Below are 27,909 nucleotides of genomic sequence, written 5' to 3'. Positions count from 1 at the left end.
GCAAGTACCGAAGAGAACCTCCGTGATTCCGGCAACGAACCACCGGAGAACAGTCCGAATGGAGCCAGATGGTAGAGCCCCAAGTGACCCAAACCCTCCAAAGTGCAACCAGACAGCCACGAACTCCTGAACCGTGCTGTGAGCCTGACGGAAGGACGGACCCCACCGTCCCTGGCCGGCCTGGTGAGCACTGGTTACAAAGCCCCAGCCGAGAGCCTGGGGCTCGATGTGTCCGTGGACACATCAAGCGAAGGCTCGAGGAGGCGCCAAGGCACGAAACCCCGAAAACCCCAAAGAGGAAGCCAGCGATGCAGCACCAACACAAGATCCCCGGAGGAAGAACCCAACGATCGCAAGAGAGGCGGAAAGGGAGTCCCCAAAGAAACCAAAACAGACACTGAGATAACTTGACCCAGCGAATAGACCAGCACTGCGAAGTTCAAACTCCCCGCACAACCGCTCGAGCAACCGCCGAGTTACCTGGGACCCCCTCAGAAACAGCCGAAGGCAGGACCGCAGTCGCAGCATTGCCTGTGGAGGGAGAGACAAAGAAATGATCCAATAGTCCTAAACAAGACCCAGCCAGGTCCGAACTCGGGACAGAACCAGATGGAATGGCCCCCAGTTCATCAGGAACCCGAACCCGGTGATCTGGACAGAACCACACCCCTGGCGAGCAGACAAGCGGACCGACTGGGAGCCCACACCAGCCAGTCGTCAAGGTGGGCCCGAAAACCGAATCCGGAGCAGACGCAGACAGGTCACCAACATCTGGTAAGGATGCGTAAATCAGCTAAGTGCCCATTACAAACTAGGGAAGGCAACAAAAACGGCAAGCCTGAAGCCCCACCACCATCTGTGCCAGTCCTGGAACCCTGGAGAGGAACGTGCCAAGAAGTGCCCCTGAGGTCCATGGACACCAACCAGGCACCCAACTCCAACAAAAGCCAGACTGGAACCAACAATCTTTCGAAGAGGGCAAAGAATCCAGGGTGCAGATTGAACAAGTACAGAAGAACCGCAGGTCCGCAAAGTCCTGAGTCTGCATTAGAATAGGCGGGAACCCCAGAAGGATGGGGCGGATCGACCACGTCGAAACTCACCCACACCAAGATGACATGATAAAGCGCAGGGGAAGAAGCCCACCCCGTCAGCCCTGAACCCCCCAAAGGGGGAAAAGCTGCCCGACGCCACCAGAGGCCGGAAGACAATAGAAAAACTCCCACGAACTGCGGGACCAATCGAGAGCCAACAGAGCAAGCTGCTCCCCTCCCCAGCGCCCCATCAACAGCGAAGGGAACGAAGCCCCTTTCCGAAAGAAAATGTATTTATATAAATACACACACACAAAGACATATACAGTATCCACTCGATTTAATGGGCTATGTGGGGCTGTACCCTGGTGGTTATTTCTGGAGCTACGGTATTTCCGAAGTTAAGTGTCAGTAATTTTTCAAGTACCATTCAGGCAAGATATATTTTGTACAGACTGCCACTGGGTCCACCATTCTAGTGCCTTCTACCCTGTGACGTCACAGATTCACAGCACACTGTTTTGATTTGTCATGAGGCTAGAGTGTTCATTCCATGATTTTGTTGGACATATCTGTACAATCAAGGAACATCCGTGCACCATGTTGGCTCCAAATGCACTCATTGTGTCAGTGATGGCTGACTGGTGGGTGGATAGGCAGGCAGGCAGGGATGGAGAGGCAGGCAGGCAGAGCTGGGAGAGGGGGGGCAGGGAGGTAGAGGCAAGGAGGGAGACATGCAGGCAGAGCTTGGGAGGGAGGCAGGTAGGCAGAGGCTGGGTGGTAGGCATAGAGGGAGAGGATTGAGATGGATGGTAGGATGGAGATTGATGGATGGATGGATTGATGCAGGGAGGGAGGGAGGGAGGGATGGAGGGATGAATGTTGAGGTAAAGCAGAGACAGCATGTGTATAGGAGGTATGGGTTGGAGGTGTGTCAGTGGTGGGGACGGACCGGCTCACTGATAAGCCTAACACACTTGACCCAGTTAACCAGATGTTTCTTAACACTTTCGCCCGGGCATGACGCAGCATTGCGTCATCTGTTTACTGTCGGTAATGCCGGGGATGACGCAGCATTGCGTCATCCACTTTAAATAATCGCCAAAAATCAGGTTTTTATCCGATTTTTTTGGGACTGGTTTTAAAATGCACGCCGATGTCTTCCCATTTTCCTTGTTGCGCCTCGTGGCCCGCAGGCGGCTCGGGCCACGCCGTCGGCCCATTGTTTTCGCTCCACTGTTGTGACCAATGTCACCTCCCCTCGCATCTCAAACGTGTGAACATTTCGGCTATTTTCCGTGGCTATATTTCTTACTGCGGCTTTAGAAACTATCTACGCTTACTCCACGATGGATAGTGATCATGAACAAGGCCCTTCCAGGAAGAAATTTGCGAAAGAAAGGCTTGAAAAGGGCGGGAATTGGGAGTGTAGCTGGAAGGCATCTGAGCGCTCACTCGCGGCTAACGCGTGGCCCATCTTCAACTCGTCGGCGGTTGGAGCGTGACCAGGTTTTTTATTTTATATGCAAATGTTCCTCTAGAGAATTCTATTGCAAACCCATTGAGACCAAAATGAAAGACCTAGGACGAAAATTGAGGTGACCAGAGTGAAAATAGTGAAAACATTTTATCGCGTTTGCTCGCTCCTGGGTAACTCGTTTGCACTTTCTCTGTTTGCTGCGGGTAATTAGCCAGGCTTTTGGAATTTACATGCATTTAGTGCTGTAGAGAATTCTATTGCGAACACAATGATACCAAATTTAATCTCGTAGGACGAGAATTAAGGTGACAAAGTTGAAGAGAGTATACACTTTTCAGAATTTACGCGCGCTCCCGTGACACCCTGGGGCCCAAATCGCACAGTTGAGGGGTGGCGCGCGGGGTACGCCAAAGTGTTAATTAAATTCTGGATGTTTTTCCATCTGGGTTGGATGTTCCTAATATTATTAGAATAGTAAAAAGTTATAAAATACTTGTTTCATGAATCCTTTATTGTATTAAATGGAGATTCTCCAGGCGGTCTCTGGCTGGCTGGCAATATACTGAGCCATTTCCCAGAAGGGTCTTGAGGGGGAGGGGGGAGGGGGGGGGCAGGAAGTGAGGGTGTGGGGGGAGAGCAGGAGTGTGGGAGTGGGGGAGAGGTGCAGTGAGGGTGAGGGAGGGGACGATAGAGGTAGGCGGCCTGCTTGCCACGTGAGGACCCCCCTGATGCCAAAACAAACCCAATACCGACCTTCGGTAACATAGACCGCCAGACCGTTATATGAGGCTCTAAATACCGGTTTCCCAAACCGGTCGTTATTACCGGCAGATCAGTATAAAAGAGGCCGTTAAGGCCTCTTTTATACCGATCAGAGGCCTGCGCACCCTCAATCTAGTGACTCAATGCGCTCTGTGCAGTGCAGTGGTTAATAACTTACCTATGACTCGGAGTTCGATCTGATAAGAAGAGGCACCGAGACCCCATAGAAAGTTTGAATGGAAAGAGCCCTGTTACTGGCTAAGTGAGGCTGTAACAATAGTATATATATATATTTACCTTAGCAGACTGATACAAGGTGTAAAACATGGCTGAAGGTCGTATGACACGTATGCTTGGTGCCGTGTCTACCCCAAATGGCACACACCGGCACGGTAGTTGGCGATCACTTTGATCCTCACTCTCTTCCACTTCATTCATCTAGATATAAAAAGACTATTAATTTATTTAAATTTTTTTTCATCATTTTTGTAATGTGTTGCATATATCAAACAATAAAAAACTAATACAAAACACCAAGCCTTAACACAGTAATGTTTAGTAACTAGTACCGTATAATATCACACTATCCATATTGTGCTAAAATATTCACACTCCCATCAGAAATAGTTGGCAATTATTTAACAATACAGAGCATCCTTGACTCGGCAAATTATATGGAATCAACATCGATTCACTTGAGTGGGAGATTTGTTGCAACCGGAGATGCTATCAGGAGGCATTTGTGACATATATTTTTTTTAAAGACAAGAAAAATACATTGCTTCACCTGTTTCTTTTAATAATGATTCCTTCTATAATTATCATTAAAAATGTGACTGGAGCCATATTAAGTTACCACCCATACTCAAATTTATCATACACTATGGGCTATTTTCAATTAAATTAATGTCATTTTAATTTCAACCTAACATATGATTGACAACTACCATGAGAACCTATCAAGAAATAAGGTGATTTCACTACATTTAATATATTTCCCCTGGCCCAGCCTCAAAACCTCATTTTCATAGGAAGAAGGGTCTTTATTTTAGCGAATGAAACATAAAGCCATACAATTTGGCATTAAATATGCTCAATGGCTTTACCAATGCTGCAACTCCTTACACTATTGTGTACATATACAAAAATAATTTAAAATGTGATTGAGCCAGTTACCATTCATAAGCTAATATTTCCCATTCTCAATGGGTTAATTTCACAGAGCAAAATTTTAATTTCAATGTCCTGTATCATATGATGGACAACTTTCCCCACACATCTGAGAACTCTGGCCATATTTTGTAAACAAATTTGCACATCTACCAACTTTGCCAATCTCCAAACACTAATTTGGCAAAGTGGGTGAGTAAATCCAGCTTATAAAGTGTGCATTGCAACCAAAGATTCCCTGAAATGAGGTTTGCCAAACTGAAGTTGCACTGTATATTAATATCATTAGATAACTTAAGAAATGTACATTTTTCAAACAATGAAGCATAAAACAATTCTGCCAAAATGCAAGCAATGTAGAACTATCATGAAACATTGCCAAAATGAAATTATTTATTTCATTTTTCCACTACATTTAATTTTTTTTATTTAACATGTTTTAGTGCCCTTTGAGACAAAAGTAGAACCCCCGCCTCTAAAGAAACCACTCTTTAGAGTGGTTTCGGGATTCCATGACGGACGGAATCCCGAGTCCAGGCACAACCCTTCCGGGAAGGCTCCCCCACAAGCCACCCAGAGCACCAACACGTGTGACATAGGCCAACAACTAACTTAGGCTGCCTGCAGATACTGCACCACCACAGACTCTGTAAACGGCAACAGACAAAAAGGCGAAGACAACTGAAGAGCCAGGGCCCAAGCGGATTCCAAGGAAGAAGCAAACACCGCCTGCTGACATGTTAGCCGAGAAGCATAAAACTGTGAAACCGCATCCTGCAAGAGTGGCGAGAAGAGCTTCAACAATGCAGACGATGCCTGTACCACCGAGGGCAGTACACCAGTTCCAGCAGCGACCCCAAGCGCCCCCACATCCAACTCAAGCCAATCCGAGGACAACTCAAGAAGGGAGAAGAAACAAGCAGGGCTGAAGCCAGCAGACCACGAGTACACAAATCCTCTGCAATATCTTTGATAGACACCATAGGGAAGGAACCTGCACATGAAGCTGCATCACACCAACATCCCGCAAAAGGGGAGGGGCGAACAAACATGCATTGAGGTGCTCGAAGTCGTCCCCCAGGAAAACCTGCAACACCGTCTGAGCCTCCCTCAACTCAAGCGCGTGGGACCGACAGAACATATGTCAAACCTTCAACGAAAAGAGTGGGCAGTCTGCCAACCAGGACGACTCCGGAACTTCATAATGAAACCAGTACGGACAAGATGATCCGTAAACAAAGGAGCGCAGATCCCTCACGAAAGCATAATCCAGGTCGTGCAGGAGGTAAGCCACAAGGCCTTCTGGCACCTCATGAGAAGGGACGCTGGAAGACGAAAACCTCCGGAAAGACGGGACGGAGGAACCCAGGGGATCACTAAACTGAACCCGGGGAGGGGTAGACACCAAATCCAAGTCGTATGAGGAGGGAACAAAAGAGAACCCCTCTCCTTGTAACACTAAGCCCTGCTCTGAGGGAAGAAAAACCCAGGCAGGGTCCAATGGGGCCCAAGGCCTCCCAAGTCAACATCTCCCCCACCCCGGGAACCTCACCCTGAGGACCCAGGGACGAGCCGGTCTCCAAACACCCCCGCCTCTAAAGAAAAAGCGGGAGCCGCCAAAAAAGCTAGAACGAAGGGGGCCCACTGGTCAGACCCAAAAGCTCTGGCTGGAGGATCAGGCTCAAATGCTACCGCCGAAACCCCTGAAGGGGACTCCCCCGAGACCACCCAAGTCTGAACACCAACTAGACCCTTGCCCCAAACCCTCAGACGCTTTGGAGCCGGAAGCAAGGCGGGAAGGAACCGGATGCACAACAGAAGGGAAAGGACTAGGAGGGGGCGGATGGAACCAGAGCTGAAGCGGCTCCCACTCTCAAGTCCGGGTCCCAATAACCAAAATGAGGCAGTCTTGGGGCATCCGGGGCCGCAACTAACCTTGCGCATTGCAGCAACCTAAATCTAGCATGCAACGCAGCAGCTGCCTGCACCCTCATATCATGGTCAGTGGCTTGGATGAACTGGAGCACATACAGACAACAAGCGTCGCACGACTCCGGGTCAAAAGAATCACCGACCCAACAGGCAGTATGGTGGAGGCACAACCCGTGAGTGTCGCCCTGAGACAAGGGAACAGAGCAACCTTCAAGCTCGCACAAAGCGAGAGGGTATTCAAGGGTCACATCCATCGGACCACGGAGCCCCCGCAGGGTTTCCCAGGGCCCTTAGCCTTTGTGTCACACTAAGGGAAGCCCAGGCAGGGTACTGCGAACCGGCGCCCAAGTCTATCAAACGAACTGCGAAAAGCTGAACCCTTGGGATGTGTCTACTCATAGGGGCCCAGCAGGGGATACCACCAAAACACAGAAGCGAATACAGAGCACCACTTGGTTTCCGAACTTTAGTTATCCAAAACTTCCAGTTTCCCGATTGGGGTTGGGGAGTCATGCTACCCGAACAAAGTTCGGGTAGGAAGGGGTCCGCCAAGCGTCACGCCGGCTTGTTGTGGTGGGTGGGAGATGGTCCAGTTTGCCCGCTGTGACTTCACAGATTCACGGCCTATTATTCCTATTATTTTGAATTGTCATAAGGCTGGAATGTTCATTCTGTGCTTTTGTTTTACATATCTGCACAATCAAGAAACATCTGTGCACCATGTTGGCTCCAAATGCACGCATTGCGTCAGTGATGGCTGACTGGGGGGGGAGAATCAGTGAGAGAGGGGGGGAGAGAGATGCTAGGAGGGAGGGGGAGGTAGGGAGAGATGTTAGGAGGTAAGGAGAGATGCTAAGAGGGAGGGGGAGGTAGGGAGAGATGCTAGGAGGTAGGCAGGAAGGGATGGAAGTAGTGAGAATTAGGGAGGGAAAGGCAGGCAGGCAGGCACAGGCAGGCAGACAGGCAGGCAGGCAGGCAGGCAGGCTAGCTTGCAGGCAGGGAGTGAGTGGTAGTCACGCGGTTGAACCGCGTGACCTTGAGAGATGGGATGTAGGGGGGCGGGTGGTTTGTTGGTGGTGGGGGTGAGACCGGCTCATTCCCGAAGATAAGCCTAACACACACTACCCGTTAGCATGATGGCAGGGGGGGAGGCAGGCTGGCTGGAAAGGAAGCAGGCTGGCAGGCAGGCTGGCAGGCAGGCTGGCTGGCAGGCTGGGAAGGAGGCAGGCTGGCAGGCTGGCTGGCAGGCTGGGAAGGAGGCAGGCTGGCAGGCTGGGAAGGAGGCAGGCTGGCAGGCTGGGAAGGAGGCAGGCTGGCAGGCTGGGGAGGCAGGCTGGCAGGCTGGGAAGGAGGCAGGCAGGCAGGTTGGGAAGGAGGCAGGCTGGGAAGGAAGCAGGCTGGCAGGCAGGCTGGCTGGCAGGCTGGCAGGCTGGCAGGCTGGGAAGGAGGCAGGCTGGGAAGGAAGCAGGCTGGGAAGGAGGCAGGCTGGGAAGGAGGCAGGCTGGGAAGGAGGCAGGCTGGGAAGGAGGCAGGCTGGGAAGGAAGCAGGCTGGCAGGCTGGGAAGGAGGCAGGCTGGGAAGGAGGCAGGCTGGGAAGGAAGCAGGCTGGCAGGCTGGGAAGGAGGCAGGCAGGCTGGGAAGGAGGCAGGCAGGCTGGGAAGGAGGCAGGCTGGGAAGGAGGCAGGCTGGGAAGGAGGCAGGCAGGCTGGGAAGGAGGCAGGCAGGCTGGGAAGGAGGCAGGCAGGCTGGGAAGGAGGCAGGCTGGGAAGGAGGCAGGCTGGGAAGGAGGCAGGCAGGGAAGGAGGCAGGCTGGCAGGCTGGGAAGGAGGCAGGCTGGCAGGCTGGGAAGGAGGCAGGCAGGGAAGGAGGCAGGCTGGCAGGCTGGGAAGGAGGCAGGCTGGCAGGCTGGGAAGGAGGCAGGCAGGCAGGAAGCGATATATGGGTGTTGAAGTGAACTGTGAACCACGTGACCTTTGAGAGTGTGTGTGTGCGTGTATGGGTTTGGGGTGGGGGGTGGGGGTGGTGTGTCGGTGGTGGGGGGAGAGGGGGAGGTGTGTCGGTGGTGGGGGGAGAGGGGGAGGTGTGTCGGTGGTGGGGGGGAGAGGGGGAGGTGTGTTGGTGGTGGGGGAGGGACCGGCTGACTCCGTAAGCCTAACCACACTCCATAGACCTGTGACCCAGATTTGTTTCTTAAATGTACAGTACATCATCGTATATTTTAGGCAGGATGTGCCTGCAGGCTGGCAGGAAACATCCAGAGGATGTTTGCCAGACGTCTTAATAATCAGTTAGGAACAATTAAGGACTTTTATAAAGCGGATCAGGACTTCACTTATTGATGAGTACAAACAAAACACGGTCGCATTTACGCCATGAACCTGACGATTTTTTTCCCTAGAGTTTTTTTCATAAATTTTTCGGAAAAATTTCTTTTTACATTTCTAGTTTATTTTTTCCCCTCTATTTCTCGTATACGAACTTACATGTTAACCGACGGGTCTCGTCCCCAAGGGGTTCGGAAACCAAGTGGTGCTCTGTATATATATACCCAAACAACAGCTAGGGGGGAACCACAAAGGCAGACCCACTCCGAACCCAACCAAGCAGAACCCCTCACCAAGCAGAAAACAAAAACAAAAGAAAAACCCCACAAGAGGACATCATACCCAGGCGGAACAGAGCCAGCCGCTATAATTGGTGAAAACTAACTTTGCATTTCATTGCGCCCCTACCAGTGACGAAAACTACCCCCAACCCAGAGACAAACAAGGGCAAGAAACCCCCAGCTGCCCCCAAGGGCGGCCAAGTACCGAGCAGTAAAAGGCACTGCGGAGGTAGATCCCAAGGTGACTTGTGGAAAGAGGCCCCAAGCCCCAAGGGCAGTACTTACCGGGCAAATAGGGAAGGGAACCCTAGGTGCATGCAGCCCGAGTACCGTGGAATATTACACCTGGCTCACACACCACCTGGAGAGAGAGCCCACATCACAAGACACAGAACTGAGACAAAAATACAGTACCCACTCGATTTAACGGCCTCTTATTTACCAATCTGCCGGTTCTAACGACCGGTTCGGGAGACCAGTATCTGGAGCATCATATACTGGTCTGGCGGTTGATAGAACCGTAGGTCGGCACTGGGTTAGTTTTGGCATCAGGGGGGGGGGCCCTCACATGGCAAGCTGACCACCGACCTCTGTCATCCCATCCCCCCCTCACTTCCTGCCTCCCCTCCCCCACCCCCCAAGAAATCCTTCTGGGAGGTGGCTCAGTAGATTGCCAGCCCAGAGAGCCTGGAGAATCTCCATCTAATACAGTAAAGCATTCATGAAACAAGTATTTTTATAACTTTTATTATCCTAATATTATTACTAAACAAAATCTGTAAACAAAAATATATATGATGTACATCCAGAATTTAAGAAACAAATCTGGCTAACGGGGTCGAATGTGTTAGGCTTATCAGAGTGAGCCGATCCCTCCCCCACCACCCCTACATCCCATACACACACTCTCTCTCTCTCTCTGTTTCACTGGTCACGTAGTTCAACTCAACACCCATCCACCCCTCCCTCCCTCCATCCATCCATCCTTCCATCCATCCATCCTTCCATCCATCCATCCTTCCATCCATCCATCCTTCCATCTACCATCCTTCTATCTATCCAACCTTCTATCCATCCATCCTTCTATCCATCCATCCTTCTATCCATCCATCCTTCTATCCATCCTTCCATCAATCCATCCATCCCTCAATCCACCCCTCCCTCATTCCACCCCTCCATCCATCCATCCCTCACTCCATCCATCCATCCATGCCTCTATCCTTCCATCCATCCCTCTATCCTTCCATCCATCCATCCCTCTATCCTTCCATCCATCCATCCCTCTATCCTCCCATCCATCCATCCCTCCCTCTATCCATACATCCATCCATCCCTCCCTCTATCCATACATCCATCCATCCCTCCCTCTATCCATACATCCATCCATCCATACCTTGAGGTGTTTCCGAGGCTTAGCGACCCCGCAGCTCAGTCCTCAAAAAGGCCTCCTCATTGTTAGACTGGCCAACCAGGCTGTTGGACGCGGCTGCTCGCAGCCTGATGTATAAATCACAGCCTGGTTGATCAGGTATCCTTTGGAGGTGCTTATCGAGTTCTCTCTTGAATATTGTGAGGGGTCGGCCAGTTATGACCCTTATGTGTAGTGGAAGCGTGTTGAACAGTCTTGGGCCTCTGATGTTTATAGTTCTCTCTCTGAGAGTACCTATTGCACCTTTGCTCTTCAACAGGGGTATTCTGCACATTCTGCCATGCCTCCTGGTCTCATGTGGTGTTATTTCTGTGTGCAGGTTTGAGACCAGCCCCTCTACTATTTTCCACGTGTAAATTACTACTGTATGTATCTTTTCTGCCTGCACTCAAGAGAATACAGATTTATGCATTTTAGTCGGTCCCAATAGTTTAAATGTTTTACTGAGTGGATTCTAGCAGTAAAGGATCTCTGTACGCTTTCCTGGTGTTGAGGGAGGGAGTGGCAGTGAGTGGCTCGCTGGTGTTTGGCGGTCACTCCTCGTTGCTTTTTGACTCACAAGACCAACTTAGTAGTTCGATATGGTGAACAAAACATGCAGTTACTTATATATAACCTGTGTATATAGTGTAACAACAGCAAAACTATTTGTTTATTGTTTTATGAACATAATTGAATCACTAATATGCACACCATAATTTTGAGTACAATTCACTGTATGGAATAATATTACTGCAAAAAAACTAAGAAAAAATCAATCAGAGACATTGAAATAATTAGATAATAATATATTTGTGGCAACTGCCGTCTGACAGCTCGGGCGGAGTAGACCTCGTCTGGCGAAGGCTCTGCCAACGCCTCTTTTTTGCCACACTTCCCTACCCTATTGCGGCTAAAATATGCCAACTACGATTTTTTTGTTATTTTTTCCGTGATCAGGGAACAAAAATGAACACTTCTATAAGACGAAAGAATTTTTTGGATTTTTTTTTTTTGTTGCGCCTCTGGGTGTGAATTCCATTTGGGCCCCTAGCGGTTTGAGGGTTAAAGGTAAGGTCTTCCGACACGAGTGCACCCAAATCCTTTACGTTGCTTTATCGTTCTATGTTATGATCAGACCAAGTTTTGTACGTGGTTTACGTTTTTATATTTTAATTTTTTCCGTAGCGCATGAGCTAGAACTTATTTTCGTTAAATACCATACAGTATTATTTTCCGCAGCCCATAGAAAGACCTGATTTACATATGATTGGAGGTTTGCCATGTCTTCTATGTTGTCTACACTCATAAAAAACCTAATGTCATCTGCAAAGGATGATACGGTACTATAGATTGTGTCCTTGTCGATGTCTGATATGAGGATGAGAAAAAGTACTGGAGCAAGCATAGTACCCTTAGGGACTGAGCTCTTCACCGTTGATGGACCGGATTTTATTTTGTTGACTATTACACATTGGGTTCTGTTAGTCAAGAAATTGTAGATCCATCTGCCTATTTTTCCAGTAATTCCTTTTGAACGCATTTTACGTGCAATAACACTACTGTATTGTCACATTTGTCAAAGATTTTTGCGAAATCTGTGTAAATTAGATCAGCGTTTTGTTTGTCTTCCATGGCATCTAATGCCATGTCATAGTGGTCCAGCAACTGTGACAGGCAAGAGCGCCCTGTTCTGAAGCCATGTTGTCCGGGGTTATGGAGATGCTGGGATTCCATGTGTTTTCTGATCTTACTTCCTAGCACTCAAAGATTTTTATGATGTGTGATGTTATTGCTATCTGTCTGTAATTCTTTGCCTCTGCCTTATTTCTTCCTTTATGGAGTGGTGCTATCTCTGCTGTTTTTAGTATGTCAGGAATAACGCCAGTATCTAGGCTTTGTCTCCAAAGAATGTGAAGGGCCTGCGATAGTCTTTTTTTCATTTCTTGATGAATATAAAGTTCCAAGAATCAGGGCCTGGTGCAGTGTATAGGCATACTATCTATGGCTTCTTCAAAATCCAGTGGGGATAGGGTGATATCTGATATATTATTTGATGTCAGTATCATATCCATGAAAAATTCATTTAGGTTTTCAATCTTTAAAGTGTTTACTGGCTCGCTGAAAATAGAGTCGTACTGATTCCTCGGTATTTTGCTCATTTCATTGTTGTCATCTGTGAAAGTTCCATCTTTCTTTCGCAGGGGGCCCAAAACTAGATGTGGTTTTTATATCTCGATTTTGCAGAGGAGAAAAACATTTTGGATTTCTCTCTATTTCACTGTTATCCTTTTGCTCTCTTTGCCTCTCCTGGGTTTTGTATGATTCTTGTACCTTTAGTTCAATTGTTTCTATTTCTGTACCTAGCCTTTATAGCCGTTCTTGAGAGAGGGTGTGGCTCTCAAGTTGTTCCACGATTCGTTTTCTTCGCCTATAGAGGGAACGACGCTCCCATTCCAATCAGCATCTCTTCCTCTTTTTTCTTAGGGGTATGCGGTTTGAGCATATTTCTAGTGCTACTGAGCTTATTTTTTCCAGGCACTGGTTAAGGTTTGCATTTTCTAGCTGTTCTTCCCAGTTTATTTCTGTGAAGTCTTGGTTTATTTGCTCTCAGTTTATCTGTTTATTATTGAAGTTGAATTTGCTCAATCTCCTCCACTGGGAATCGGGACTGGTTTTGAAGGTCTATTCCCCATGCTTGTCAGAACTTCAATTAAGTTGTAATCTGAGTAACAGGTATTTGTAATTATTATGTTCCTGATCAATTCATCATTATTGGTGAAAATGAGGTCCAGCGTGTTCCTTCCTAGTTGGTTCTATTATTTGCTGGTTTAAGGCAAACCTGTCGCACATTCGTAGCAGGTCATTTGCATGTGACTGTTTCTTTAGGCTACTTGCTGGAATTCTCTCTGATATAACTGTATTAGCTAGGGTCTTCCATTTTAGGTGCCGTAGGTTGAAGTTCCCAAGCAGGATGATGTTTGGGGCTGAATGAGAGGTTTTCCAAGCAGTGTTCTATTTTCATTAGTTGGTCTTTAAACTGCTGATGATTTGCCTCAGGTGACTTATATTCAAGAACAATAACTACATTTAAGATCTTTATTTTGATTATCAGCACTTCCACCATGTCATTTATGGTGTTTAGCAGCTCAGTACAGATAAGTGTCTCTTTGATGTACAGACTGACCCCACCCCTCCATCCATCTCCACCCCTCTCCCTCCCTGCCTACCTCCCAGCCTCTGCCTGCCTGCCTGCTTCCCTCCCTCCCTCCCTCCCTCCCTGCCTACCTCCCAGTGTCTTCCTGCCTGCCTACCTCCCTACCTCTCCCTCCCTGCCTACCTCCCAGCCTCTGCCTGCCTGCCTGCTTCCCTCCCTGCCTGCTTCCCTCCCTCCCTCCCTTCCTACCTCCCAGCCTCTTCCTGCCTGCCTACCTCCCTGCCTACCTCCCTGCCTACCTCCCAGCCTCTTCCTGCCTGCCTACCTCCCTGCCTCTCCCTCCCTCCCTCCCTACCCACCTGCCCACTCTGCCTGCCCATCCACCAGTCAGCCATCACTGACACAACGCGTGCATTTGGAGCCGACATGATGCACGGATGTTCCTTGATTGCGCAGATATGTCCAACAAAGTTACAGAATGAACACTCCAGCCTCTTGACAAATCAAAATAATGTACTGTGAATCTGTGATGTCACAGGGTAGAAGGCACTAGAGTGGTGGACCAAGTGGCTCTCTGTACAAAATATAGCTTACCTGAATGTTACTTGAAATATTACCGACACTTAACAACTTCAGAAATACTGGAGCCCCGCATTTAACGACCTGGGTACAGCCCCATATAGCCCATTAAATCGATTGGATAATGTATTCGGAGCCAGAGGCACAAGACTGTCCCAATATTGCATCAGCCAAGAACTGGTGGTTGGGTCGCCGGCACGAGGGTCTGGGGCTCCCCCTTTCCCCTCCCGGGGAGGGGGGGGGGGGGGGTTGCGCAGACAGCGGCACGGCAATATGATGATGTCATGATCGTTTGCTAATTTTCAATTGGAGAGTTCTGTCCACTCGTTCAGCTTTCGGTAGCAATAGTTTCACCAGAATAGGGGTTTGTTTTGGGGCGCCTACCTTTCTGGGTGCCTAACCCAGTCGATGGCAGACACAGAATGCTCCCAACCACATGGCGATTTCTATAGGCCATTGCTCCTTGTGCCTCTCTGAAGGAGCCAGGTTTTGGCTCGTGGTCCCCAGTAGGCAAGAACTCCAAGTACATTGACTGATGTCAGAAAGTTATACATATCCATTCTGCTTGGATAGCTCCAAGTTGCCGACAGGGTTCTCCCTAGGAAACAGTGTTCAATGTAATGAAACACCATTTTCTGGGTGAGCCCCGGAGCCTTCCTGGAGCTATCAGGCTAATATATGATATATTACACTAGGGCATTAGTCAAAATGGAGTTCAGCCTACCGGGGACCACGAGCCAGAACCTGGCCCCCTCAGAGAGGCAGAGAACCTGGCCCCTTGGAAAAACCTCCCCTGTGGTTGAGGAAACTCCTTATCTGCCATCGACTGGGGATAGGCACCCAGAAAAGTAGGCATAACAAAACACACTCAACTTGGTAAGAAAATTACAACCAAAGACCAAACAGAGGCAGAACTCACCCAAATCCCAAGGAAACAAGCAAACGTCACACACTGCTGTTGTGCTAGTTGTCTGCGCAGCCCTTCCCTCCCCGGACCCTCTGTGCCAACTACCCAACCTCAGTTCAGGGGCTAAGCATCAAAAGCAAAACGAAACCGATGACCGAAGGGGGGAGAGGGTGCCAGGAAGCCTCCGGGGCTAACCCAGAAAATAGTGTTTAATTACATTCAACGCTAGTTTTCTGTGGGGAGATCCTTCAGCTCCCTGGAGCTACCTAACCAAAGGTAAGTAAAAGAGGGACTTACCCAGGAGGCAGCTGCTACTCGTTCCTCAACTCGAAGTCGAAACAACTGGCTGCAACCTGCGACTCAAAGCCAAACACGAACGCCCAGCACCAAGAATGTTCATGAAACAAGACCAAGAATGTTCATGAAACAATGGACAGCCAGGACCCTGTTCGACCTCCAAAATCCCCGTTCCCGAATATTAGTCGAAGACACGTTGCCAAAAATTGCAGCCAAAGCAGCAAAATTACAAACATCATGGGCACGAGGATAGACCATAGACTAGCTAGACTTAGCACTTTTGCTGCCCGATGCCACACATTGCGTCATAAAACCAAAATACGGATTATGCCAGATGACACAAATATGCGTCAATAATTTACAAATTTGTAGAAATTCCATTTATTGTCCGAATACTATTGGACTTGTTTTAAAATATGCTCATTCTCTGTATACCCCATGTAGCATCCTGACCCTGCCATGTGGGCATCCACCCATGCTGGTGGCTCACTGTTCTCGTGACCTTACGACTCAGACTCAAGAGAAAAATTATGGACGCCTGGGGCGTTAGAAGAGTCCGAAAGTGTTAATATCTGCTTGTAGTTTATCAATGTCTTCAGCAGAGGTAATTTTCATGCTGATTTTTGCGTCATCTGCAAAAGATGCAACGAAGCTGTGACTTGTATTTTTGTCTATATCTGATATGAAAATAAGGAAAAGCAGTGGTGCAAGGACTGTACCTTGAGGTACAGAGCTTTTTAACTGCACTTGGACTTGATTTTATTTGACTGACTGTTACTCTTTGTATTCCGTTCATTAGAAAATTGAGTATCCAGCGTCCTACTTTACCAGTTATTCCCATTGATCTCATTTTGTGTGCTATCACTCCACTGTCACATTTGTCAAATACCTTTGCAAAGTCTGTGTATACAACATCTGCATTTTGCTTTTCTTCTAAAGCTTTTGTGATTTTGTCATAGTGGTTGAGTAACAGTGACAGACAGGATCTTCCTGCTCTAAATCCATGTTGTCCTGTGGCCAGATTCACGAAAGCACTTATAATATCAGACAGACAGTATGGTTTTCGATCTGGAAGATCCTGTGTATCGAATTTACTCAGTTTCTATGATCGAGCCACAGAGATATTACAGGAAAGAGATGGTTGGGTTGACTGCATCTATCTGGACCTAAAAAAGGCTTTCGACAGAGTTCCACATAAGAAGTTGTTCTGGAAACTGGAAAATATTGGAGGGGTGACAGGTAAGCTTCTATCATGGATGAAAAATTTTCTGACTGATAGAAAAATGAGGGCAGTAATCAGAGGCAATGTATCAGAATGGAGAAATGTCACAAGTGGAGTACCACAGGGTTCAGTTCTTGCACCAGTGATGTTTATTGTGTACATAAATGATCTACCAGTTGGTATACAGAATTATATGAACATGTTTGCTGATGATGCTAAGATAATAGGAAGGATAAGAAATTTAGATGACTGTCATGCCCTTCAAGAAGACCTGGACAAAATAAGTATATGGAGCACCACTTGGCAAATGGAATTTAATGTTAATAAATGTCATGTTATGGAATGTGGAATAGGAGAACATAGACCCCACACAACCTATATATTATGTGAGAAATCTTTAAAGAATTCTGATAAAGAAAGAGATCTAGGAGTGGTTCTAGATAGAAAACTATCACCTGAGGACCACATAAAGAATATTGTGCAAGGAGCCTATGCTATGCTTTCTAACTTCAGAATTGCATTTAAATACATGGATGGCGATATACTAAAGAAATTGTTCATGACTTTTGTTAGGCCAAAGCTAGAATATGCAGCTGTTGTGTGGTGCCCATATCTTAAGAAGCACATCAACAAACTGGAAAAGGTGCAAAGACATGCTACTAAGTGGCTCCCAGAACTGAAGGGCAAGAGCTACGAGGAGAGGTTAGAAGCATTAAATATGCCAAAACTAGAAGACAGAAGAAAAAGAGGTGATATGATCACTACATACAAAATAGTTACAGGAATTGATAAAATCGACAGGGAAGACTTCCTGAGACCTGGAATTTCAAGAACAAGAGGTCATAGATTTAAACTAGCTAAACACAGATGCCGAAGAAATATAAGAAAATTCACCTTCGCAAATAGAGTGGTAGACGGTTGGAACAAGTTAAGTGAGAAGGTGGTGGAGGCCAAGACCGTCAGTAGTTTCAAAGCGTTATATGACAAAGAGTGCTGGGAAGACGGGACACCACGAGCGTAGCTCTCATCCTGTAACTACACTTAGGTAATTACACTTAGGCAATTACAAACACTTACAAACCTGTACATCTTTTCTGAATCTTTGGCGGCTTTGTTTACAATTATTAAACAGTTAATGAGCTCCAAAGCACCAGGAGGCTGTTTATAACCATAACAACAGTTGAATGGGAAGTTTTCATGCTTGTAAACTGTTTAATAAATGTAACCAAAGCCGTCAAAGATTGAGAAAAGATGTACACGTTCATAAGTGCTTGCGTAAGTGCTTTCGTGAATCTGGCCCTTGGGTTGTGTAGCTCATTATTTTCCATAAAACTAGAAATTTGATTCCTAATCACTCTTTCAAAAACTTTTATTATGTGTGATGTTATTGTAACTAGCCTATAATTTTTTGCCAAGGCTTTACTATTCCCCCCCCCCCCCCCCTCCTTGTGCAGAGGAGCTATATCTGCAGATTTAAGCGCAGCTGGTATCTTCCCTGTATCCAGGCTCTATCTCCATATTACGCTGAGCGCTCGCAATACTGGTACTTTACATTTCTTTATGATTATTGAATTCCACGAGTCAGGCCCAGAAGCTGAGTGCATGGGCATATTGTCAATTTCTCTTTCAAAGTCTTCCAAGTTCGTATTAATATCAGTTATATTATCAGCAGCTTGAATGTCATTCATGAAGAAGCTGTCTGGATCATCAACTTTCATGTTGTTTATTGGTGTGCTAAACAACCAGCGTTGAATAAAATGAAACGCCATTTTCTGTGTGAGACCCAGAGGCTCCCGGAACTTTACCAGGCTGATATGCTATCTTGAGATGATGATTTCGGGGCTTTAGTGTCCCCGCGGCCCGGTCCTCGACCAGGCCTCCACCCCAGGAAGCAGCCCATGACAGCTGACTAACACCCAGGTTCCTATTTTACTGCTAGGTAACAGGGGCAGAGGGTGAAAGAAACTCTGCCCATTGTTTCTCGCCGGCACCCGGGATTGAACCCGGGACCACAGGATTACAAGTCCAGCGTGCTGGACTTGTAATCTTATTTTGTACTTATTTTGTCCAGGTCTTGTTGAAGGGCATGATAATCATCGAAGTTTCTTATCCTTCCTATTATCTTAGCATCATCAGCAAACATGTTCATATAATTCTGTATACCAACTGGCAGATCATTTATGTACGCAATAAACATCACTGATGCAAGAACTGAACCCTGTGGTACTCCATTTGTGACATTTCTCCAGTCCGATACATTGCCTCTGATTACTGCCCTCATTTTTCTGTCAGTCAGAAAATTTTTCATCCATGTTAGAAGCTTACCTGTCACCCCTCCAATATTTTCCAGTTTCCAGAACAACCTCTTATGTGGAACTCTGTCGAAAGCCTTTTTTAGGTCCAGATAGATGCAGTCAACCCAACCATCTCTTTCCTGTAATATCTCTGTGGCTCGATCATAGAAACTGAGTAAATTCAATACACAGGATCTTCCAGATCAAAAACCATACTGTCTGTCTGATATTATATCATTTCTCTCCAGGTGTTCTACCCATTTAGTTTTGATTAGTTTTTCCAATACTTTCACTATTACACTTGTCAATGATACAGGTCTATAATTGAGGGGGGTCTTCCCTGCTGCCACTTTTGTAGATTGGAACTATGTTAGCCTGTTTCCACATGTCTGCTACGATTCCTGTACACAGGGATGCCTGAAAGATCTGGTGAAGTGGAATGCTGAGCTCAGATGCACATTCTCTCAGAACCCATGGTGAAACTCCATCTGGGCCAACTGCTTTGTTCTTACCGAGCTCCTTTAGCATATTTTCCACTTCATCTCTAGACACCTCTATAAGCTCTATGTTGTTCTCTGGAATTCTTATTGTGTCCGATTCTCTGAAGATTTCATTTTGTACAAACACACTTTGGAACTTTTCGTCTAATGTTTCACACATTTCCATTTCATTTTCCGTGAATCTGTTTCCCATTTTCAACCTCTGGATATTATCCTTTACCTGCAATTTGTTGTTTATGAATTTGTAGAATAGGCCCGGTTCTGTTTTACATTTATCCGCTATCCCTTTTTCAAAATTTCTTTCTGCCTCTCTCCTTACTGCCGTATAGTTGTTTCTCGCATCTTTGTATCACTGGTATGTTTGGGGGTTTGGCCTCTTCCTATACCGATTCCATTTTTGTGTCTTTTGGTCTCTGGCCCTCTCACGATTTCTGTTGAACCAATCCTGTTTTCTGGCCCTGCATCTCTGTTTTGGTATAAATGTTTTGGAGTTTTGTCGCTTAAGACCATCTCCCATTGAATGTTTGCAAAGTCTACATTTATTTTTTCCCAGTCGATCCTCTTAACATTGAAATTGAATTGATTGAATACCCCTTCTCGCTTGTTGGGTCTCTTAGGCCTACTACCTTTATTTATGCTAATTCACACTTCAATGAGCTTATGGTCTAAGTATGTAGTATCTGAGATTGTAATGTCTCTGATTAGTTCATTGTTGAATAACAAGTCTAGTGTGTTTTCATTCCTAGTTGGTTCTGTAATCTGTTGATTGAATGAGAATTTGTCACAGAATCTCAACAGTTCTCTGACCTGTGGTTGGTTATTTCCCAGGTCGTTCCCTGCTATGATATTTTTGTTAGCCATTCTCCATCTTAAGACTTGGTAAATTGAAATCTCCAAGGAAGATAATATCTGGAGCTGGGTTTGCTAGATTATCAAGGGTGTTCTCTACTTTGTGCATCTGCTCTGTGAATTCCTCAACTGTAGTATCTGGCGGTTTATATATTAGAATAATAATTAGGTTTATTTTTTCTACCTTAATTCCAAGTACAGTACTTCTACCACCTCATTAGTTGAGTTCAGGAGCTCTGTGCATACCAGGTCTCCTTAATATACAGACCTACTTCTCCATTTGACCTAGTTTCTCTATTACATCTATATAAATTGTAATTTGGAATTCAGATTTCATTATCCATGTAATCTTTCGTATGAGTTTCCGTGAAGGTCCCAAATATTGAGTTTGACTTAATAGGAGGACTTTTATAAACTTAACTTTATTTCTTGATTTTGACTTTAGACCTTGTATGTTTGCAAATATGAATGATTTTCCATATTGTGTGTCACTTCTGGAAGGTTTTGGTAGTTCTCCCTCCTCTCCACCCTGACCCAGGGTGTGCTGCTCTGGCAATGGTTTATCCAGTTTTGGAAGTGGTACTGGGGAGTGTGGTAGCTTCTGTATAGTTGTGGGGGGTGTAGTAGGTTTTTGATGACGAATTGTTGTCCAATCTTGGGCATTTTCCCCTCCCCATCCGTACTCCTGCAATGTTTTTGTCTGTCTGTTCCTCCCTGTTTCTGCCTGCCTCTAAAAAAATTTCCAGGGCTATTATATTGGACTTCCTCTCTCATATAGCGCTGTGTACCTCTCATGTGGAAATCAGGGCAATGAAGATCGTAGCATTTCCTCTCATTAACTGAGAGAAAAGCAATCTTGAACCGAAGAGGCCACTACAAACCAAAGAGAAGAGAGAAAGAAGAGCACCCGGTCAGAGGACCAAGAGAGTTCAGGCGGCGCATGAGCAGGCCGGAGGTGAAACAAATCATGAGAAAACTTATGGAACGCGGCAGAAGTGACATCCACCCCTAAATGCAAGCTGAAGCAGCTCTGCCGGTGCGGCACAGAACAAGGAGACAGTATTCGGCATCGAAGGTCCTGAAAAAGCCAAGAAAGAAAGGACAAGACAACCCGATCAAAAATAGAAGACAACCTATGAAGAGAGAAAATGGTGAAAAGAATGCCAGGACACTTCATACTGTCACCAAGATGAAGCAGGAAGGTGGGACACCATCAGTGAAGCCACCTGATCACCATACAATTGGTGATAAACACGCGTCAAAAAGACCAGATGCAAAGAGCGGAGTAGAAGACCGAACCAACCATGTACCGGACTGGTCCGATCTGCTGAAAGAAGTGGTGCTGCGGAAAACGCAGAGAGTTCGGACACCCAGCAAACAGCGCCTGAAAAAAGGCTGGGCCGGCCTCCAAGGGGCCACGAGGACAACTCTCCCACAGTAAGTCTCCAACAGAGCCAGAACCCGAAACAACAGCTGGACCAGGGGGGAAAACAGGTGGGAGGGGGTAGGGGGGAAGGGGGGAGGGGGTAGGGGGGAAGGGGGGAGGGGGAAGGGGGGAGGGGGTAGGGGGGAAGGGGGGAGGGGGGCATCCCAAAAGGAACCAGAACAGATGCCGAAGCCAAACCCGACCCAACATGTTATCTTATCTTGAGGTTATCTTGAGATGATTTAGGGGCTTAGCGTCCCCGCGGCCCAGTCCTCGACCAGGCCACCTTTTTGTCACACACCCCCCAGGAAGCAGCCCGCACCAGCTGTTTAACTCCCAGGTACCTATTTCATAAATTTATAACTTTAAATTTATAAATTTAAATTTATAAATGAGGTCATAAATTTAAGCTAAGCAAAGCTGCCCAAAAAATATTAAAAAGTTCACTTTCATACAGTGGTAGAAGATTGGAACAAGTTAAGTGAAAAGGTGGTGGAGGCCCAAAACCGTCAGTAATTTCATAGTGTTATATAACAAAGATCTGGGAAGAAGGGACACCACAAGCACAGCTCTCAGCCTGTAATTTTACTTAGGTAATTACACATACACATTTCAAAGCATTGGATTGTAATTACACATTAACCATACTGTTATGTGCAGTAGCCATTAACCCTCAAACCGCTAGGCGCCCAAATGGAATTCACACCCACAGGCACAACAAAAAAAAAAATTCCAAAAAATTCTTTCGTCTTATAGAAGTGTTCATTTTTGTTCCCTGATAACGGAAAAAATAACAAAAAAATCGTAGGTGGCATATTTTAGCCGCAATAGGGTAGGGAAGTGTGGCAAAAAACCAGCGTTGAATGTAATGAAACGCCATTTTCTGGGTGAGCCCCGGAGGCTCCCTGGAGCTTATCGGGCTAATGTGTGTTATGTTAGACCGGGACATTAGCTAAGGAGTTCAGACCTACCAGGGACCAGCGCCAGAACCTGGCCCCTTCAGAGAGGTTTCAGGGAGCAATGGCCCTGGAAAACCCCATATGGTTGGGGGTTTTCCTTATCTGCCATCGACCGGGGTTAGGCACCCAGAAAGGTAGGCGTAACAAAACAAACCCCACATGGTAAGAAACTACAACAAAAACCGAACAGAGAGGTAGAAAACTCCCTACAATCCCAAGGAAACAAGCAAACAAGCAAACATCACACTTTACTGCCGCGCCGATCGTCCGCGCAGCCCTCCCCACCCCGGGAGGGGGAGGGGGGAGCCCCGGACCTACCGCGCCAGCTGCCAAGCTCCAGTTCGGAAGCTAAGCTTCAACCAACGCGAAAAAACCGCCGACCGGTGGGAGGGAGGGTTTCCAGGGAGCCTCCGGGGCTCACCCAGAAAATGGCGTTTCATTACATTCAACGCTGGTTTTCTGTGGGGAGCCCCTACGGCTCCCTGGAGCTTCATACCCAAAGAGAAGGAAAAGAAAGGGCTAACCCGGGAGGCGGCCGCCACAAACTCTGCAACGCAAAGCCAAGACAACCGGTCGCAAACCTGCGACCCAAGGCAACAAGAACGCCCAAGAACAGACGCACATATGGATGGGCGGCCAAAAACCTGTGCGACCCACAATTCCCTGCGCCCGAAATGAGCCCGAGACGTCACCAACACAGCAGCAATTGCTGCAAACGTCTGAACAGCACGGGCGCAAAGACAGACCACAGTAAGAAGGAAAACACTGCGGACGACCCGGGAGACCCGAGCCCTGAAAACAGGGAACGAAGGAACCGGATCAACCACAGCGCATCCCCAGGCACGGTACGCCGGCAACAGCAAAAAGCACAACTGGACAAAACAGGACGCACCCCTCGGCCAAACCAAACAAGTACCAATACCCCAAGAACCCCTCCGGAAAGCAGCCGTTTCGACCGGCGCCAGGACAGAGAAAGGCTGCACACCAATAAAGCTACCACCAGTACCAAAGAGGAGGAAACTGAAACCGAAGGGACTACCACAAACTGAGGGGAAGAGAAGAAGGCACCCTGAACAAGGACCAGGATGGCTCAGGCGACTCATGAGCAGGCCGGAGGGGAAACAAAACGCGAGAAGACGTAATAAACGTCATACAGTCTCCAAGACGAAGCTCGCAGGTGGGACACCGTCAACAAAGCCACCTGAACACCATAGAGATGGCGATACCTGCATCAAAATACCAGACGCGAAGAGCCAAAGAGAAGGCCGAACCAGTCACGGACAGGACCGATTCGGCCTGCTGAAAGAGGCGAAGCCTCAGGAAAAAACGCCCCGGGTACGGACACCTATCAAGCAGCGTCTGAAAAGAAGGCCGGGCCGGCCACAGTGGAACCATAAGGACTGTTCTCGTGGGAATGGGCTGCAACCGAGCTAGAACCCGAAGCAACAGCTGGACCGGGAGAAGAGGTGTCTGCTCGCCATCCCCTGGCGAGCAGACAAGCGGACTGACTGGGAGCCCACTCCAGCCAGTCGTCGAGGTAGGCCAGACACCGAATCTCAGACGCAGACAGGGCACTAAGATCCGGTAAAGATGCAAAGAGTATACAAAGTGCCCTTCACAAAATAGGGAATGCAATAAAAACAGCAAACCTGAAGCCCCACCACCAAAGCATTGTATGACAATCATATGAAGACATATTATGACATATGACAATCATTATATGACAATATGACAATTATAATCAAAGCATTATATGACAGAGTGCTGGGAAGACGGGACACCACGAGAGTAGCTCTCACCCTGTAACTACACTTAGGTATGTACACATAGGTAATTACCAACCGTGCTAGCCCCAGAAAAACTGGAGAGGAACGTGCCAAGAAGTGACCTGGAGGTCCAGGTCCACCATCCATGCACCCGGCCCTAACAGAATCCGAACAGGAGACAACAGTCCTCCGAGCAGGGCAGAGGATCCAGGGCGCAGACGGAAGTAGTCCAGAAGAACTGCAGACTGGAAAAGCTCATGACTGCAAAGAGCAGACGGGAAAAGCTCATGACTGCAAAGAGCAGACGGGAAGCCCAGAAGGATGGGGCGGATCGACCACGCCCCACGCACCCACGAAGAGGAAATGACAAAGCGCAGGGAAGAAGCCCACCCCGCCAGCTCTGAACCCCCCCCAAGGGGGAGAAGCCGTCCTCCGACGCCAGCAGAGGCCGGAAGACAACCCAAAGCGCCCACCAACAGCGGGACCAAGCGAGAGGCAACAGAGCAAGCTGCTTCCCCAGCGCCCAGTCAACAGAGAAGGGAACAGAACCCCTTCAGAAAGAAAAAGTACACTACCGAAGTCATGAGGAGAGACTACGGGAATGAAACCACACTTCGCTGGAAGAGGAAATGAGGGGAGACCTGATCACCACATACAAGATACCCAAGGGAATCGACAGGGTTGAGAAGGACAGGCTATGTAACACAAGGGGCACACGCACTAGGGGACACAGGTGGAAACTGAGTACCCAAAAGAGCCACAGATAGAATTAGTTTTTTTTTTTTTTTTTTTTTTTTTTTTGAGTGTCAGAATGGGAACGGGAAAGCACTAAGAAGTAATGTGGCGACTCCTCACACAAGTAACGAGGCTGACCCCCATACAATGTCACATGTAGACATGACAGAGCCCAAGAGGCACAGGAACCGATACACCATTGACAAGTGTAATAGTGAAAGTATTGGAAAAACTAATCAAAACTAAATGGGTAGAACACCTAGAGAGAAATGATATAATATCAGACAGACAGTATGGTTTTCGATCTGGAAGATCCTGTGTATCGAATTTACTCAGTTTCTATGATCGAGCCACAGAGATCTTACAGGAAAGAGATGGTTGGGTTGACTGCATCTATCTGGACCTAAAAAAGGCTTTCGACAGAGTTCCACATAAGAGGTTGTTCTGGAAACTGGAAAATATTGGAGGGGTGACAGGTAAGCTTCTATCATGGATGAAAAATTTTCTGACTGATAGAAAAATGAGGGCAGTAATCAGAGGCAATGTATCAGAATGGAGAAATGTCACAAGTGGAGTACCACAGGGTTCAGTTCTTGCACCAGTGATGTTTATTGTGTACATAAATGATCTACCAGTTGGTATACAGAATTATATGAACATGTTTGCTGATGATGCTAAGATAATAGGAAGGATAAGAAATTTAGATGACTGTCATGCCCTTCAAGAAGACCTGGACAAAATAAGTATATGGAGCACCACTTGGCAAATGGAATTTAATGTTAATAAATGTCATGTTATGGAATGTGGAATAGGAGAACATAGACCCCACACAACCTATATATTATGTGAGAAATCTTTAAAGAATTCTGATAAAGAAAGAGATCTAGGAGTGGTTCTAGATAGAAAACTATCACCTGAGGACCACATAAAGAATATTGTGCAAGGAGCCTATGCTATGCTTTCTAACTTCAGAATTGCATTTAAATACATGGATGGCGATATACTAAAGAAATTGTTCATGACTTTTGTTAGGCCAAAGCTAGAATATGCAGCTGTTGTGTGGTGCCCATATCTTAAGAAGCACATCAACAAACTGGAAAAGGTGCAAAGACATGCTACTAAGTGGCTCCCAGAACTGAAGGGCAAGAGCTACGAGGAGAGGTTAGAAGCATTAAATATGCCAAAACTAGAAGACAGAAGAAAAAGAGGTGATATGATCACTACATACAAAATAGTTACAGGAATTGATAAAATCGACAGGGAAGACTTCCTGAGACCTGGAATTTCAAGAACAAGAGGTCATAGATTTAAACTAGCTAAACACAGATGCCGAAGAAATATAAGAAAATTCACCTTCGCAAATAGAGTGGTAGACGGTTGGAACAAGTTAAGTGAGAAGGTGGTGGAGGCCAAGACCGTCAGTAGTTTCAAAGCGTTATATGACAAAGAGTGCTGGGAAGACGGGACACCACGAGCGTAGCTCTCATCCTGTAACTACACTTAGGTAATTACACTTAGGTAATTACCTGTTGACGGACGGTTGAGAGGCAGGACCAAGGAGCCAGAGCTCAACCCCCACAAGCACAACTAGGTGAGGACATATATTGTAAAAGCACAAGCCGCCGACTAGTGGCAAAGAGCACTACGCCGGCCAGGCAAAGAAGGCACAAAACTGCATCAAAAGGCCCACCTCGACAGCAAAACCACAAAGTCCCAGCACAACCACAACATGTGCCAAGACCCAAAAAGCTCAGTCTGCAAGCCAGGAAGACCCCGGAACCCCAAAAGGCAGAACCGGGTCACACGAGGAAACAAAGTCCCCTGAACCCACAAAAGGGGGCCCAAGAGGAAGAAACCTCCAGAACGAAACCAAGGAACCCAAAGGAACCCAGAATCGAACCAGGGGGAGCCCAAACCACCACATTTGCCGGCGGAGAACACCACTAAAAGGCAAAGCACAGACCCCAGCAGAACGCCCTGGGAAAACGGTCCCAACAGACCGAAAATCGAGGGGCAAGGTGTGGGAGCAAGCATACCAGCCAGGGGCACTGAGCCTAAACCCAGAGGCTCAGACCCAAAATCAACACCCAAACGTTCCCAGAGGAACAGGCAACGGCAAGAAAACACCAGAAAAACAAAGAAACGACAACAGGAGAACAAAAACCCTGCAAATTTTTTGAAAACTCACCAGAGACGCTCGCTCGCACACCCAGACGCATGTAAACAAACCGCAACGCCGCCCTGGTGGCCACGCCGGGAAACCGGCAGACGAAAATGGCCGCCAGCAGGGGCTGTGACTGACGCTTAATACACAAAAACACGCCAGCAAATGTGGGAAGCTAGCAGACTGGAAGGGCGAAAAACGACGCCCAACAGCAGAAAAACCCCTGAAGGGGCAAAACCGCCCCAGAACTGCTAGCAGGCAACCCCCACAGCCCCGGGAACCAACAACAGAGGCCCCGGGGCAGAGCCGTCCTCCAAGCCCTCCGCCCTTAAAGAAAAGCAAGAGCCCATGGGAAAGGCAACAAGAAAGGGCCGCTGGTAAGACCCAGAAGCCTTGGCAGGAGGCACAGGCTCAAACCTCCGTCCCCAACCCGAACGGGGCATCCCCCAAAAACCGCCCGAGTCTCTGCCGCAACTGAACCCCGCCCCGACCCCGAAACCCGCAGACGGTCCGGAGCCGGGAACATGGAGAGAAAGGGGCGAGCAGCACCTAACCAAACGGGGCGGCCACGGGCATTCGAGTGGGAAACCAACCTAGCATGTTGCAGCAACCTAACCTAGCTTGCAACACGGATGCCGCCTGTACTCTGAACAGTAATAACAT

The 27,909-nt window shown here is 47.5% G+C and overlaps 1 protein-coding gene across 4 annotated transcripts in view; it reads right to left on the bottom strand.

Annotated features, from left to right (window-relative positions):
• Positions 1–27,909, bottom strand: part of LOC123761792 (protein artemis) — a 134,778-nt gene that overhangs the window by 44,209 nt on the left and 62,660 nt on the right. For all 4 annotated transcript variants that reach the window (XM_045748000.2, XM_045748004.2, XM_045748002.2 and 1 more), the window contains exon 5: positions 3,574–3,714. In XM_045748000.2, coding sequence (XP_045603956.1) covers positions 3,574–3,714 — 141 coding nt within the window. The remainder of the gene's footprint in view (positions 1–3,573; positions 3,715–27,909) is intronic.

The sequence above is a fragment of the Procambarus clarkii genome, chromosome 24 (assembly GCF_040958095.1).
Source record: "Procambarus clarkii isolate CNS0578487 chromosome 24, FALCON_Pclarkii_2.0, whole genome shotgun sequence".
Lineage (NCBI taxonomy): Eukaryota > Metazoa > Arthropoda > Malacostraca > Decapoda > Cambaridae > Procambarus > Procambarus clarkii.
Note: the sequence above shows the minus strand (reverse complement) of the source record. Positions and strands in the feature narration are given on the sequence as shown.